Source organism: Gigantopelta aegis, chromosome 10, assembly GCF_016097555.1.
Source record: "Gigantopelta aegis isolate Gae_Host chromosome 10, Gae_host_genome, whole genome shotgun sequence".
Lineage (NCBI taxonomy): Eukaryota > Metazoa > Mollusca > Gastropoda > Neomphalida > Peltospiridae > Gigantopelta > Gigantopelta aegis.
This window is the reverse complement of record NC_054708.1, coordinates 44192250-44207605: the sequence shown is the minus strand read 5'-3', so window position 1 is coordinate 44207605 and position 15356 is coordinate 44192250. Positions and strand designations below refer to the sequence as shown.

General features: G+C 34.7%; 1 protein-coding gene across 12 annotated transcripts in view; it reads right to left on the bottom strand.

The window, feature by feature from the left end:
* The window catches only part of LOC121384060 (dedicator of cytokinesis protein 1-like), a 101564-nt gene that overhangs the window by 7605 nt on the left and 78603 nt on the right, over positions 1-15356 (bottom strand). For 6 of the 12 annotated variants that reach the window (XM_041514259.1, XM_041514260.1, XM_041514264.1 and 3 more), the window contains 6 exons: positions 15122-15253; positions 14283-14348; positions 12970-13085; positions 10162-10185; positions 5400-5616; positions 3036-3071 (listed from right to left, as the gene is read on the bottom strand). In XM_041514259.1, coding sequence (XP_041370193.1) covers positions 3036-3071; positions 5400-5616; positions 10162-10185; positions 12970-13085; positions 14283-14348; positions 15122-15253 — 591 coding nt within the window. The remainder of the gene's footprint in view (positions 1-3035; positions 3072-5399; positions 5617-10161; positions 10186-12969; positions 13086-14282; positions 14349-15121; positions 15254-15356) is intronic. The other 6 variants (XM_041514263.1, XM_041514269.1, XM_041514262.1 and 3 more) reach the window with 6 other exon arrangements.

Genomic DNA, 15356 nt, shown 5'->3' with positions numbered 1-15356 from the left:
TTAGCAATGTAGTCTAAGCTCCAGATTAAGTAGGGGTTCTATTTCTAGTTGGGAGCGTTTTGCTTATTAATATTTTATCTTTAGTACACATCCCTTGAATGATTAAAAGGGTGGGGGTACTAAAATCAAATAATGGGAAGCCCATAATTTTAAATGATATTTGTGATGGTCCCGACTGCCAATGTGGCATGGATGGCCACAAATGACAAACATGTATTACAGTTGGAGACACAGTGTCTGGGATGTGGAGGTTAACAGCAAAATATGTTAAAAGATGAAAAGATCTATTAGAAGGTAAGCAAATGAAATAGATCTAAAAACAGTTATTTTAAGTGTTTTATAGTGAAAATATGCACATCAAATTAGCAAAATAGGAGTATTATTCAGCATTACTGTGTCTATGGGCTGTAGAAATAAGTACTACAATGCACACTAACCATAGGTCATCGGTGTCCATACCTGATACGATAATTATTGCGAACAAATAAGACATTTGTCAAATAGGTTTCTTAAACTTAACATTGCATCCATGCAAATATGATAACTGATTTGTAACTAGAAAACAGATGTCATTCAAGAATAGAAATAATAATTTTTTTTTTTATTAACCTACATGTAATTCATACAGACAAAAAGATGCAGCCATGATTTTATAGGTAAAGTCATGCTGAGACTAGAGTGAAAATTATGCAAATTCATTTCAATTTCCCCAAGTTAGATCAAACTTGAGTAAATGTTTTGTTTGAAATTACAACTTTTTAAATTATCTTTATTGATTTACTATTTCAATTAACCACAATAGAATCTATAGCTATCCTATAAATCTACTCCCCATCTCACCCCACCCCACCCCACCTCACCCCGAGAACCACCACCAGCAAAGTTCAAACAGTTGTCGACTCTGGGTTTACAGAGAAGACTACTAAGCAGAGAGCATTAAATTCAGTTGTGTGCTGTGAATCTTATCAAACGAGTTGTCAATATATTTATTCAAGGAAAATAAAAATATATTTGCAGCATTATTACTAAATTTCATACAGTAATATGTGCCATTAACTTGTACCTGTATATCATCAGGGCCCCATTTTACGAAACAATCTTAGTGCTGAGATCACCTTAGGTGCATAGCAACCTTATATGCACTTGTGATCTTAGCACTAAGATCACTTCACATCATGGGGTTGAAAGAAAGAAACATTTTATTTAACGACCACTCAACACATTTTATTTATGGTTATATGGCGTCAGACATATGGTTATAGACCACACATAATGAGTGAGGAAACGCGCTGTCGCCACTTCATGGGCTACTCTTTTCGATTAGCAGCAAGGGATCTTTTATATGCACTATCCCACCGACAGGGTAGTACATACCACGGCCTTTGATATACCAGTTGTGGTGCACTGGCTGGAACGAGAAATAGCCCAATGGGCCTACCGACGGGGATCGATCCCAGACCGACCACGCATCGAGCGAGCGCTGTACCACTGGGCTACATTCCGCCCCTCATGGGGCCGAGGACACAGATAAAACCTCAGAAAATAGGAACATGTAGTTTTTTTGTTGTTGCAATAACCATGAAAGTCTTCAGACACCTTTAATGTAGCAAGAAAGCCAGTTCCGCCAACCCATAGCAATATCTCACAGAGCAGTGCATCATAGGATTATTACACACATTTCAATACAGTTAATACAAAACCTTTTATTTTAAATCATAAAAATATTAATCAAATACTTAACACATGTTTTTAAACACGTCTGTGAGTAAAGTAAAGTTTGATTTATTTAACGATGCCACTAGAGCACATTGATTTTTTTATCTTATCATAGGCGATTGGACGTCAAACATATGGTCATTCTGACAGTTTTTTTTAGAGAAAACCTGCTGTACTCTTTTACGACAGGCAGCAAGGGATCTTTTATTTGCACTTCCCACAGGCAGGATAGCACAAACCATGGCCTTTGTTGAACCAGTTATGGATCACTGGTCGGTGCAAGTGGTTTACACCTACCCATTGAGCCTTGCGGAGCACTCACTCAGGGTTTGGAGTCGGTATCTGGATTAAAAATCCCATACCTTGACTGGGATCCGAACCCAGTACCTACCAACCTGTAGACCGATGGCCTAACCACTACGCCACCGAGGCCAGTACGTCTGTTAGATGTTTTTCTGTATACATATCAAAATATTACCTCTTGCATCCATTTACATTGAGTAGAAGACTAAAGAAATAACCAGTAAAATATTTTTCACTTTGAAAGAATGTTGCTCACTATAATGTTCCTTTAATCATAATGGAATGAATTCGAAAATTGTCTTTGTAAATAAAATTATGCTGTTATAAAGGATCTCCCTTGACATTGGCATAATTATGTTTTCAGAAAACCTCACTGCACTGCAGCAGTTAATATTGTGGATGTTCTGTCAAATTATGTTTTATTAAAAGAGGTTTTTGCAATCAATATTGGTTAGAAAGACAGAAAGAAATGTTTTATTTAACGACACACTCAACACATTTTATTTACGGTTATATGGCGTCAGACATATGGTTAAGGACCACACACAGTTTTGAGCAGAAACCCGCTGTCGCCACTACATAGGCTACTCTTTCTGATTAGCAGCAAGGGATCCGAACCCAGTACCTACCAGCCTGTAGACCGATAGCCTATCCACGACGCCACCGAGGCCGGTCAATATTGATTAGAAGCATAAGCCTGGTCATAAAATTGTTGAGCAGAAACAGTATAGTATACTAAGTGCAGTTCTTCTACTATAAAGCACATTATTGTTTCTTTTAAAGCAGAAGACTTTTGTAAATGAATTCGTGTTAAATTAGTAACAACCTTCTTTTTCGGGGGGGGGGGGTCTTACAAATTATGACAATTATGTTACTGTTTAGTATGCCAATATATTTACATTACATCAACTCATTAGTTTAGCATTAATTTTGCTTTTACTTACTGATATAAACCACATAGATTAAGTGCATCAAGAAGCTAATAGATTGTATTTAAACATTAAGAGAAAACTTACCCCTTCTGTTAGGATGGTGTAGAATTTGGATGTTTTCTACAATATCATGAGAGGGTTACTAACACCAATACTCAAGCACAACAGAGTGTATACACCTTTTCAGATACCACCCAGAGTCTCCGTAAAAAGCCAAACAGAACCAATGTTTTAAGTTTAAAAAAAACAAACACTTGAAGCAAAACGCCATGCTACTGAAAACAAAAACTGGGCCAATAAAACCATACATTTGGTTGAACATGAGGTGCTTTGGGAAGCTATCAAAGTTCGTTTAGAACTGACAATGGTTTAAGTAAAATGAACAATTAAAAACCGTTTATAAAACTTTTCAGATTAGCTTCAAGATATGGTGTAGTCTCAGACTACATTTAATTAGTATGACATTACTGTAGAGAATTTAGGTTTCAATACAAACAAGAAAAAACTTTCTAATTGTCGTTATTATTCATACTTATTAAAATTAACACAGTAACAACACAAAATGTTTTGTTATCTAAATAGTTTTGTGTTTTGAACGCAGAAACAAGATCAATGGGAAATATACATAATTTAATCTTTAAAGGTTGGAATAGCTAAATTCCGTAATAAATAAATGATGGCTAATAAATAATGCTGTCTCAGTTGGAGCTTGTTTTTATTCATAAATGAATATAGACATATTGTACTACCAGCAGCTTCACATAAAACTACTTCATGTTCAGTGATTAATCTGTCGAGGCCATGCCAAGAATGAAGCAAAATCCGAGTGTTGTTGTAGACAGTATACTGTATAGCCAGTCCAATAAACGAAACACGCACACAGCCAAACTCAACAAAAACTCAGCAGAAGTAGTAAATAATGGTCACTGTTTTTTTCTTCGCTGATAAATAAATAGCTATAGTAAATGTTTATGAACACATGCAAATTCTTCCCAGATAAATTTGCTTTTGAGAGTATGAAATCAAAAGATAACAAATTATAAATTCATATTTGAAATTTGAAAATTACACAGAAAATTCTAACATTTCCAATTTTTTTTTGAAGAGATCAAATATTAATCTGGAACTTTGGAAATTTTAAAAAAATGTTTTTTTCTGTGAATATCTGTTTTATACTTGAAGAAAGTACTAAAATATATATTATTTACATTTATCAGCAAAGAACAAATGGCCACCCAATTAATTAAAGTATAAATATACAAGTATACATATAAGTATACACACAAAGCATAATAAATCAAAACATTTCTTCTGTAAAATGAATCTTGACTTGCAATTTGACTGTTCACACTGACATATGGCCTTGAAGTCTATGATATTAGGATTTGAATCCCAAACCAAAACAAATCCCAAAAACAGATTTATGACTCTTAAAACGTCTTCTTCTAGAAAACTATTTACATGTGTATATGTTAACAAAGAACTAAGTTATATGAAATTCAGTTCAAGTCAAGATCCACCACATCAAATAATCTGTTGTACATGGGAAATTCACATTATAGCTCTGACATAATGATGTTAATAACACAGTAATATTATGCTTATATTCATCAAATGTGTACCATATTTATTAAAACATTTTAATAACATTTTAAACTGACTTTTAAAATTGTACAAAGTAACAGAAGTGTTAAGGATTTATTTTATTATTTGAAAAAAGAATTAATTGTTTTAAAACAAACTAAAAATATACTTCTTTGAATTTAGAAACAGATTAACTTTAAGAATGGTGAAGTTTTTAAAATCTATGTTGACACTGAATACTTTCTTTTCTCATTTGAAAATAATTTCCCTAAAATCAGTGGTTAGTAATTTTTAAGTAACATTTCCCATGTACACAAAAGCATGAATTAAATATGAAACTCATCAATAATTAGGCAACTAAATATATGGGAATACCAAATATGGACATTTGGTTAACTGCAAATTTAACATATTGTGTGATGTATCAATTAAAATCAACAGTTAATATCCTATAAAATAGTTATAAATAATAAGAAATATACAGCAGGTACATTTTTCTTTACAAATGAAGTTCTTAATTAGGAATTTATTTTAAAAAAATTTAGTCACTACAAGTAAGTAAATAAAAGTATTAACAAATAAAAATAAAACTTTACAATGTCCATATTAGGTCAAATGTAACTCTTGAAAGTTCTCTCATAATATTATAGTTAAGAGTCAAAATGTTAATAATTAATTAGCCACGTTGGGGTTTTTTTCTGATGATATAATAAAAAAATCAGATCTGGTGTCGACTTAGTAAAATTTATCAGCATTTAATATTTTTCAATGATTTTTTAACCAAAAAAAATAAAAACATTTACCACCATCAGAACGATTCAAGAGTGACATTAAAATAAAGAAAGCAACTAAGGGGACACATGCCTGCTCATTCAACTCAATGGGTTGCTCAAAAGAGTTGCGGTGCTGGCCAGAGCTGGAGAACTGATCCCCCACTTGGGACACCCGTTTTACGATGTTTCCCATTTTCGACTGGAGACTCAATTTGCTTGGGGAGGGACTGACCTTGTCTGCTTTCACCCACACCGACTGGGACCGGCCAGCTGGTAAGCCGGTCTTTGTTGGAGTTGCATAGTTTAATCTGAAATCAAAAGACAACCAGCATTTATAATAAAGAATAATAAAACAATTAATTAGGTTACTTATCGTTATTAAGAATCTCTCAGGAATGAATTTAGCCAAGAACAAATGTATGCACAAATCAGACACAATCGTCCCAGCCAGTCTATGTCTCATGACATTGGTGTTTTCTGTTTATTATGATGGGGATTAGGACTTCTAGCAGCTGCTACCGCTTGAACAGCCCACAAAAACACATTTTTATCAAATTAAGCATAAAGTGTATAAGTGACATTGAACTGACTTGAAGACAAAATGGAACAGAATATGCAATAAACACGAACTTAAAAGCAAAAAGTCTGGAAGACTTTGCAAGATTTTGAAGAGTAGGATGATATTAGTGAGCTTTTCATCAAAGAACAAGACAGGAAGTTTTTGGGATGCACTAAAAAAAATAAAAAATAAAAAAAGGTAATTAAAAAAACAAATTTCATAAAATTCTAAAGGTTTTGTCATGTTTGATTTACCATTTCCAGCACATTGTATAAATCAGTGGCTATTGGGTTTTATTAGTAGCAAGAACATTTTTTATATTTGCTTTTCCAAACAAGATAGCATAGCCTTCAATGTACTGCTCATGAAACACTGGTTGCAATAGGGAAAATTATGTACAGTAAAGGTAGTACTAAACCAAATAACTTCCGGCTGGGTCAAAGTTCGAGGTGCACCCAACTTTTGATAGAGAAGTGAACACCACAAGTCCTGTGATTGGTTATAAATGTGAGTGTGTTGGTTGTAAAAAATAATAGTTTCATCTGGGTAAAAAAATATGCAATTTTATTTCATCTAGTACCAATGTGTCAAGTAGCCTTGTGCTTGAAACATGTTTGGGGTACCTGTAAAAAAAAGTACTCGAATTTTGTGCGAAACTAGGGTAGTCATAGACGCTACCCGTTATCTCAGAAACAAGCAGCTTGACCCCCATTTTTTTCTGATTCACTTTAAGTGTAAGGGGTGGTAGTATTTATATCCGTGGCGTTTATGTCGGTTGATACGTTGCAGGTAGGAGTTTTAGCCACATATGTTACTATTGTTGTTTATGGGATTGGATTTGGTAGTATACACCCTATAGTACTTTTAGAACGAACAAGCTTACAACAAACTACCGGTTAGAACGAACTGATTGTAAAGTCCCAATTTAACCCACTATATAGTATTAATAAATTTTAATGTGTAGAACGAACTATGTATAGTGAATTAACTGTTAAAACGAACCAATTTTTCTGTCAAAATTGCGAATTTCAGTGTAAATTAATGCATATACAGCGAACCGATCATAATATTTTTGTATCTTATTTGTATCTTATCAATCAGTAGCATTAAAGGCAAAGCAGTGGTTGCAAAACAAGGTGTTGTGCATCGTATGCGACGTTTACTACCCTCATTTCCGACGTCTATTTTCGCCACAGTTGCTCAGACTCCAGTTCATATTTTCTCAGTTCTTGTTTGAATAAATGAATAGCTCGGCTTCTATGGGTTAATTTCTTCAGGAAAACTTTGAGTTTCCCACGAATACATTACTGCTCATTGCCTTTGTTTTTAAAATATATTTTGTTTTGATTCATGTGCATAGTAGACCTAATGATTTCTCACGATCTCGGAAAACGGACAGAATTCCTATTGTGAAATGGAATTTACATTTGGAAACGGAATTAAGATTTTTCGCGAAGTTAAAAAAAATTAATACTATTTTACTATTGCCACATGCTGTAAAACTGACGACTGACCCAGGCACAGTACTATTGGCAAATGCTAGATTGGATTATTTGCTTCACGGTAAACCAAATGGTCACATTGGGAACCAATCAAATACTTCTCGAACGTTAGCGAAACATTTGCTGGCTGAACTTGGGGCTGGTTTACTACTTAGTCTGTTGTGCCTGCGCAGATGGGACAGGGTTTTTTCCAGGAGTAAATTTAGCCAGCAGTTTGTCGCTAACGCTTGTCTTGGAAGACAAATTTTTACGCTACACATTAAACCGAATGACCATTTCGGGAACCACCAGTCAAAATATGTTTGCAAACGTTAAGCGAAAAACCAGCTGGCTGAATGTTGCAATGTTAGTTTATTTCTGTTGTGTCATGCCCACACTTCAATTTGCAGACGACGTTAGAATGTCAAAGAGATGATAAAATAAATGTTTACGTTTTGTGAACCCTAAGCCTCGTTGAATAAAGCAGTGCACTTAATTGTTGGACAATCATGCTTTATGTAGTTATTATAATTGTAGCCTTTGCTCCTGATGTGATTTTTCACTACTAATATGTAGGCTTACTTTGATTTAATGAGAAATAGCGACGCATGTCGACACCAGTCACTGAGTCAATTTTCGGACCCTTTAATTTGTCACAACTTATGTTAGTTCAATTGTTAATTACATATTGTAATCTGAAACAGAAATGAAACGGAATTTACAAAAAAACATGAAATGGAAAATAGCTTTTTTTTCTTCTTTTTTTAAACGGAAAACCACTGAGTCATACTTGTTCTATTCTTGGGCCAACAATTTCACCAACTACATGTATATGCATTACAAGTGGACTACACTGCACACTTCTGTGGTAACAGACTCTGGCCCGTAGAGCCCCCCCCCCCCCCCAAACCCGTGTGCCCCCATTACTGAGTGTCTGTAGCTCTCGATAAACCCCCAACTCCTACTCTGTCAGTTCCAACACCTACTAGTACTTCGTTTTGCAACCACTGCCAAAGTATCAAAAACAACTATACTGATAAGATCAGTCAGATAACATCTGCATGTATTTACGTAGTTGACTGGCATTATTAGAGTAATGTATTGAACAATTAACAGTATGTTCTCACTTCACTGCTATTGTGCGCTTGTTTAAGTCCCTATCGCTTCCTCGATATTTTGCCGGTATCCAACAATAAGACTGACACATGCAACTCACTTGCATCTTATCAATCAGTAGCAGTACCGGCAATGCATGCAAAACGACTGTTCACCGGCCTCGGTGGCGTAGTGGTTAAGCCATCGGACTACAGGCTGGAGGTACAGGGTTCGCAGCCCGGTACCGGCTCCAACCCAGAGCGAGTTCTTAAGGGCTCAATGGGTAGGTGTAAGGCCACTACATCCTCTTCTCTCTCACTAACCATTAACCAACTAATAACTAACGAACTGTCCTGGACAGACAGCCCAGATAGCTGAGGTGTGTGCCCAGGACAGCGTGCTTGAACCTTAATTGGATATAAGCACGAAAATAAGTTGAAATGAAATGAAAACGACTGCACTGATAAGTCCAATCAGATAACGTCCACTTGTCATTACGTAGTAGCTTGGTATCAATTAAGGGATTAATGTAATGAGCTATTAACCATCTGTTCTCTCTTTCCTGCTATTGTGTGCTTGATTAACTCACTACACAGTCATTGCAATTAGCGTTAAATAATTGGATATTTTGTTTTGAAGGTAGGTAACACAAATATTATGAAATGTTTAACAGTATTCGGTAGATGCACAATCATGACAGACAGCAAATCATCACGTTAGAGAAAAGCGCTTAATCTAGATATGAAATTCCAAATTATATCGGCTATTGAATCCAGCCGAAAATCAAATAAAAAGTGCCAACATCGCTACAGCTCTGCAGGCTATGAGACCAATGCTCACTAAGAAGACAAAAATAAGCAACTTTGTTTCAAAACGTGACTGACTGAACACTCATTTGATTCAACATACTGTATTTATTTGCATATTTGCTTCTATTGGTGAAAATAAATGAAATGTTTATGGTGTTTAAATTTGAAAAATCCAAAATGGCCGACTTCCTGAATGAAAACGGCTAACTTCTGTAAATGTTTACAATGAACTACTGCTATAACGAACCGATAGTCCTGGTCCCTTGCAGTTCGTTATAAGTGTACTTTACTGTACATGTATATCCTAATAAAAATTGACAAACAGAACATCATAGAAAACATTGACAAGATCTGAGCCACAGACTATTTGTACACACATTTAGTGCCCCACCAACTAATCTAGTATCTAGTAAGTCAGGCACGGTGGAAGCAAGTAGACATAGGGGGGGGGGGGGGGGGGGGTGGCGACAGAGATCGAGGGTGCAAAGCATAGTTTCCAGGAGGGATTCGGTGATATGCTCCTCCGTACAATTTTGAAAACTAGATGTCCTGAAATGCAATTTCCTGCATTCTACAAGTAAAATTCATCTCTGCCTTAGGATTTACTACCAATATTTTTATTCAGAATTATTGGGGGTGGGGGGAAGCTAAAGCCCCCCCTGCTCTGTAAGTGCTAGTAAGTCAATATCTATAAACTGCTATTAGGAGTACCTAATCCACATTAAAACAGTTACAAATAAACTTAATCAAGGCAATCCACTTGTGTCTCCAACTGACTGTCATAAACAGAACATGCAGTTATTTCAAAAGATCAAGCAAATTTGTCTAACACGATTCAATTTTTTTAAAACACACAAACACCCGCATAATTAATTGTGTCAGTTAATGTGCATTTAGCTTCTATTTTACCTTTTATATTTCATCCTTCTCGCACTGGCAGCAAAAATAAATAAAATGCATCCAACATGGGTCAAACAGTTTAGCAAAATATATATGCAATATTTTGTAACACAATAACAACTCCTCAAAAGAATGTACTGAAAAAATCCCTTAATTAAAATTAGGTTTTATAATTTTCCTACTTATATTTAATTAATGTTCAATTAATGTTCATTTATGCTGTCCAGGGTGTATTATATCCAAAGATCTGAGTCTTCTCTCAAAGACTGGGAAGTGTTACTTACTTGTTGTTAACCCTGGGTGTATTATATCCAACGATCTGAGTCTTCTCTCAAAGACTGGGAAGTGTTACTTGCTTGTTGTTAACCCTGGGTGTATTATATCCAACGATCTGAGTCTTCTCTCAAAGACTGGGAAGTGTTACTTGCTTGTTGTTACCCTGGGTGTATTATATCCAACGATCTGAGTCTTCTCTCAAAGACTGGGAAGTGTTACTTGCTTGTTGTTAACCCTGGGTGTATTATATCCAACGATCTGAGTCTTCTCTCAAAGACTGGGAAGTGTTACTTGCTTGTTGTTAACCCTGGGTGTATTATATCCAACGATCTGAGTCTTCTCTCAAAGACTGGGAAGTGTTACTTGCTTGTTGTTAACCCTGGGTGTATTATATCCAACGATCTGAGTCTTCTCTCAAAGACTGGGAAGTGTTACTTGCTTGTTGTTAACCCTGGGTGTATTATATCCAACGATCTGAGTCTTCTCTCAAAGACTGGGAAGTGTTACTTGCTTGTTGTTAACCCTGGGTGTATTATATCCAACGATCTGAGTCTTCTCTCAAAGACTGGGAAGTGTTACTTGCTTGTTGTTAACCCTGGGTGTATTATATCCAACGATCTGAGTCTTCTCTCAAAGACTGGGAAGTGTTACTTGCTTGTTGTTAAAGGTTAATTATTTGAAAGTCGGTATAGTGGCCTTGCACTAAGTCCCGAGACACAAACCCAGCTGATGCTTAAACACTACTACGTCACCAACCCAGTTTGTACCTCCCTCAAAGCTGATGGTTAAATACTATGCTCAAATAAAATGACCTTTATTAAATTTGTATTCTAATCTTTTATGTTTAAAAGAGCATATATACTGATGGAAAGAAATAAAGGATCACACAGATACATGTAGCAACAAGAAATAATGACTGCATCAAAAATCAATTAATACTGTCCGAAGTTGACTGGGAACATATACCGTATTTGACCGGAAATAAGCCCAGGGGGCCAAGACAACTCATTGTGTGCTTAGCATGGGGTGGGCTTATTCCCAGACAAGGGGCCAGTTTTGTTGGAAAAAACAAAAATAATAATTAAAATAAATAATAATACTTAAATGAACTAGGAAGAAAACAAAAAACGTTCAGTAGCATATCTATTAATTAGTGTTCCATTTGTTATTAATAAATAATAATTGTTTATTAATTAAATTGTGGGTTTTTTACTAGTATCTAATTATCAGAAACACACCTCCTATGTTACAGTTACTTACCAGTGAGGTTTATTTACATCCAAAATTTAATGCTGAGAAGACTTAAAACAACATCAATTAACAACAAACTCAATAGCGTATACACACGTTTCTGACACAGGCAGCCAGCTTACACTACAAAAAATTGTCAATCTACGGTCATTGTTCTTAGCCAATCAGAATATGGTATTTGCTTAATTAGCATTAACTGCGGACCCAGTGTGGTGGTAAAAATAGACATTGGTTTTTAGTTCATACTTGGGCTTGGATACTTCAGAGAAATACTGCAGGCATGAAATTGAAAACAATGTTACACACTGTTATTGTTAGACTGCTAAATCTCACTGGTGGTAAAATATTGTGTTACATTTGTTGTTACATTTGTGTTTAATTATCTGCAGGAGGTATGACCTTTTAAATGAACTTTGAGCAAACTTGCAATTTCGTGTTATTTATAAGGTGACGAAGTTGGGGGTGGGCTTATTTACGAATGAGGGCCTAATTTCTTAAATGCTATCAAAACGGAGGGGGTCTTATTCAAAGACATGGGCTTATTTCCGGTCAAATACGGTAGGCACATTCAACACTACAGACATTCAATCCCACATTACAACTTGGTATGAAATACAGACATTACTACACTAGTAGTGAATTAAATTCGGTCAACAATTTGATGTGTTCCCTTATTTCTTTCCATCAGTATACATGTATGTTAGGTTTCTGTTTCTGCATTTTACTTCTGTATAAATAATATTTAACATTAATAATGAGCCACATAGCAAATACCATTATACTTCTTTTGTTGCTGTATAAAATTCCAAACAATACTGTCTGTTTATCAAATTGTGTTATGTTCACCTTGGTCCTGGTACCACTTTTCAATTTCTTTCCATATAACTGACACTTTAGAACACTCATAGAATAAACGTTCCAATGTTTCCAATAAAATACCATCATTAACAGTATCTATTTAACATACTCGGAGAAAGTTACAACAGATGATAAAATAGCAGGGTTTCTGCCAGAGGTAAAATGGGTATGGAACCATACTCAATTTCTTCTCTTTAAGTTAACCTTTTGACAAAATTATTAACTCTTATCATTACCAAATGATTTTCTTAACCCTAACTCCAAACCTAACACATTTTGGGGAGGGAGCCCACCCCCCCATCCCCTACCCCATCGACTGTAGTTGCATTCAGCACACACATTGTAAATATTCAATTCCATAGTGCCATACCCAACACTTTCTTTCTGGCAGAAACACTGAATAGCATCATTTACAACATATATTTCACATACTCTGACAAAGCACTGGGACTTGTAAGGCTGACTTCACTGTGTCGGTCGGCACTGACGGGCATCGAGTGATTCCGTCGTAATGACAGTCCTCCACTGGTTATGCCTTTAATAGCAACCTGAAAACAAAATCTCTTAACTAAATGACAGACAAAAAGCTACAAAATTAATCCCTCTTTGGGACATTTGACTAATATAAATAATTTCGAAATGTAAAACCATGATTAGAACATACAAGTGAATCAAACGACACTGCAAGTTTAAAGCATTTGTTTTTAATTATTGGGATTTTTTAAAAACATTATTGTTTACGATAATCTATTACAATTTTTATTATTCAAGTAGTTAGTTATAAAAAGAAAAACATTAAATGAAAAGCTTTCTGAACCAAAATGTGAGTAATTAGAGTATTTTTTGTTTCTTTTAATAGAACATAGAACAGTAACAGTGTATTGATGTTTTTAATTATTGGGATTTTTAAAAACAATTATTGTTTCTGATAATCAATTACAAGCATGTATTACTCAACTATTTAGTTATCAAAAGGAGAAACACTAAATTAAAAACTTTCTTAAATCAACTTGGATTTCTTTTTAATAGAACACTGAACTATATGAAGAGTTCAGGTGCAAAACGCGATATAAACCATTTTATTTTTTGTTTTTAGTTAAAGCCATTACTGTATGTCAGAAAGGGCTAATCGTAGGCCCGCTGATTTGCCGCAAAATCCGATTGATCCTTATGAAATTGTATTGGGTAAATCCCATTTTTTTTCTTCATCAAAACGCGATATACGCCAATTACAAATGTAATTTTTACTGAAAATGAAAAATGGATATATCGCGTTTTGCCCCTAAACTCTTCATATACTTACAGCGTACCAGTTGTATTAACTGTTTTATTACATCTATTAATTAATTTGTTAATAGTAAAAAGTATACATGTATTTATTTTATGAACCACAACCACAAGAAAATCCACTCTAAATTTATAAAAAGTACATTGAATTTTTATAACAATCAAACATCCCACCTTATCCACAATGAATACTAGTAAGTTAATCATACATTCAAATAGTTTCAGCTCTTTTGTTAACCAATTTTCATTAAATGATATTAAAACTTGCTTTTGTTAAAATTACTGAGTAAAAAAAAAAAAATTCACATATTGCAACCTAGTATTACATATATACCCAACACCAGCTTAACAAACTCCCATGTGAATTAATTTTCAAAGATCCAAGTCACCATTTTAAAAACCATAATTCTGCATAAAACAAAAGCAACAAAATAAAAATGAATAAATATTATCTTTACATCAAACCCAAGACGTTGGAAAGTGGGATTTTTCAAAGATGAACTTTTAAATCCTCTTTCAGAAACCTGGAAAATATTTCAGCTATAGAAACACCTGTGTAATTATCACATAAAAAGTTAAATAATCTATTTTTTGTTGCTTAAGTGTTAACTTTAGCTACATTAGAAAATGAATGAAAGTTTAATAACATTACAAGGGTAGTATAAAATGCCACTAGTATCATTCAACAGTGTTAGCGGTTACTAGGTGGGGTGGGATAGAAGGTAGAGGAAAATAAACATGTTGACTTATCCTGTATATCAAATTAGCTAATGAAGGAAGGAAGGAAATGTTTTATTTAACGACACACTCAACACATTTTATTTACGGTTATATGGCGTCAGACATACGGTTAAGGACCACACAGATATTCAGAGAGAAAACCTGCTGTCACCACTTCATGTGCTACTCTTTTCGATTAGCAGCAAGCGATCTTTTAAATGCACCATCCCATAGACAGGATAACACATACCACGGCCTTTGATATACCAGTCGTGGTGCACTGGCTGGAACGAGAATTAGCTAATGAAGAAAACTCAGTGGTTTTTTGCTTTTCATCAATAATTAACTTCAACATGTTAACTTTATTGCATTTTTTCCAAACCACACCCATCTTAACAACAGCCAAACATTGGCTAAATCTGTTACAAGTCAACTGAATACATCTTCCTTCTTTCATCTTCATTCTGGGATAGTAGAGTGAATACAGTTGAATGCTGAAAGTTGACGAGACCGGTTACTGAACAAAACAACTGCTCAAGCAAAGATTTTACATTCATAAGAATTGGGTAAAACTAACCTTGATGCCGTATTCTCTCTCAATAATGGTGCACATTTCTGCAAAGCGTTGCTCCATGTGTGTGTGAAAAGGCTTTAGTGTTTCTGGAGCCTTCCTTCGATGAACCAACAAGGCATCTCGTAGCAAAGAAATCTAAATAATTCATTTAAAACAAAAACACATATATTTCAGAACAAGTACTTAATTATAGTTGTATTACGAAAGTTGTGAAATTGCATAGCAATAACAAAAGGTG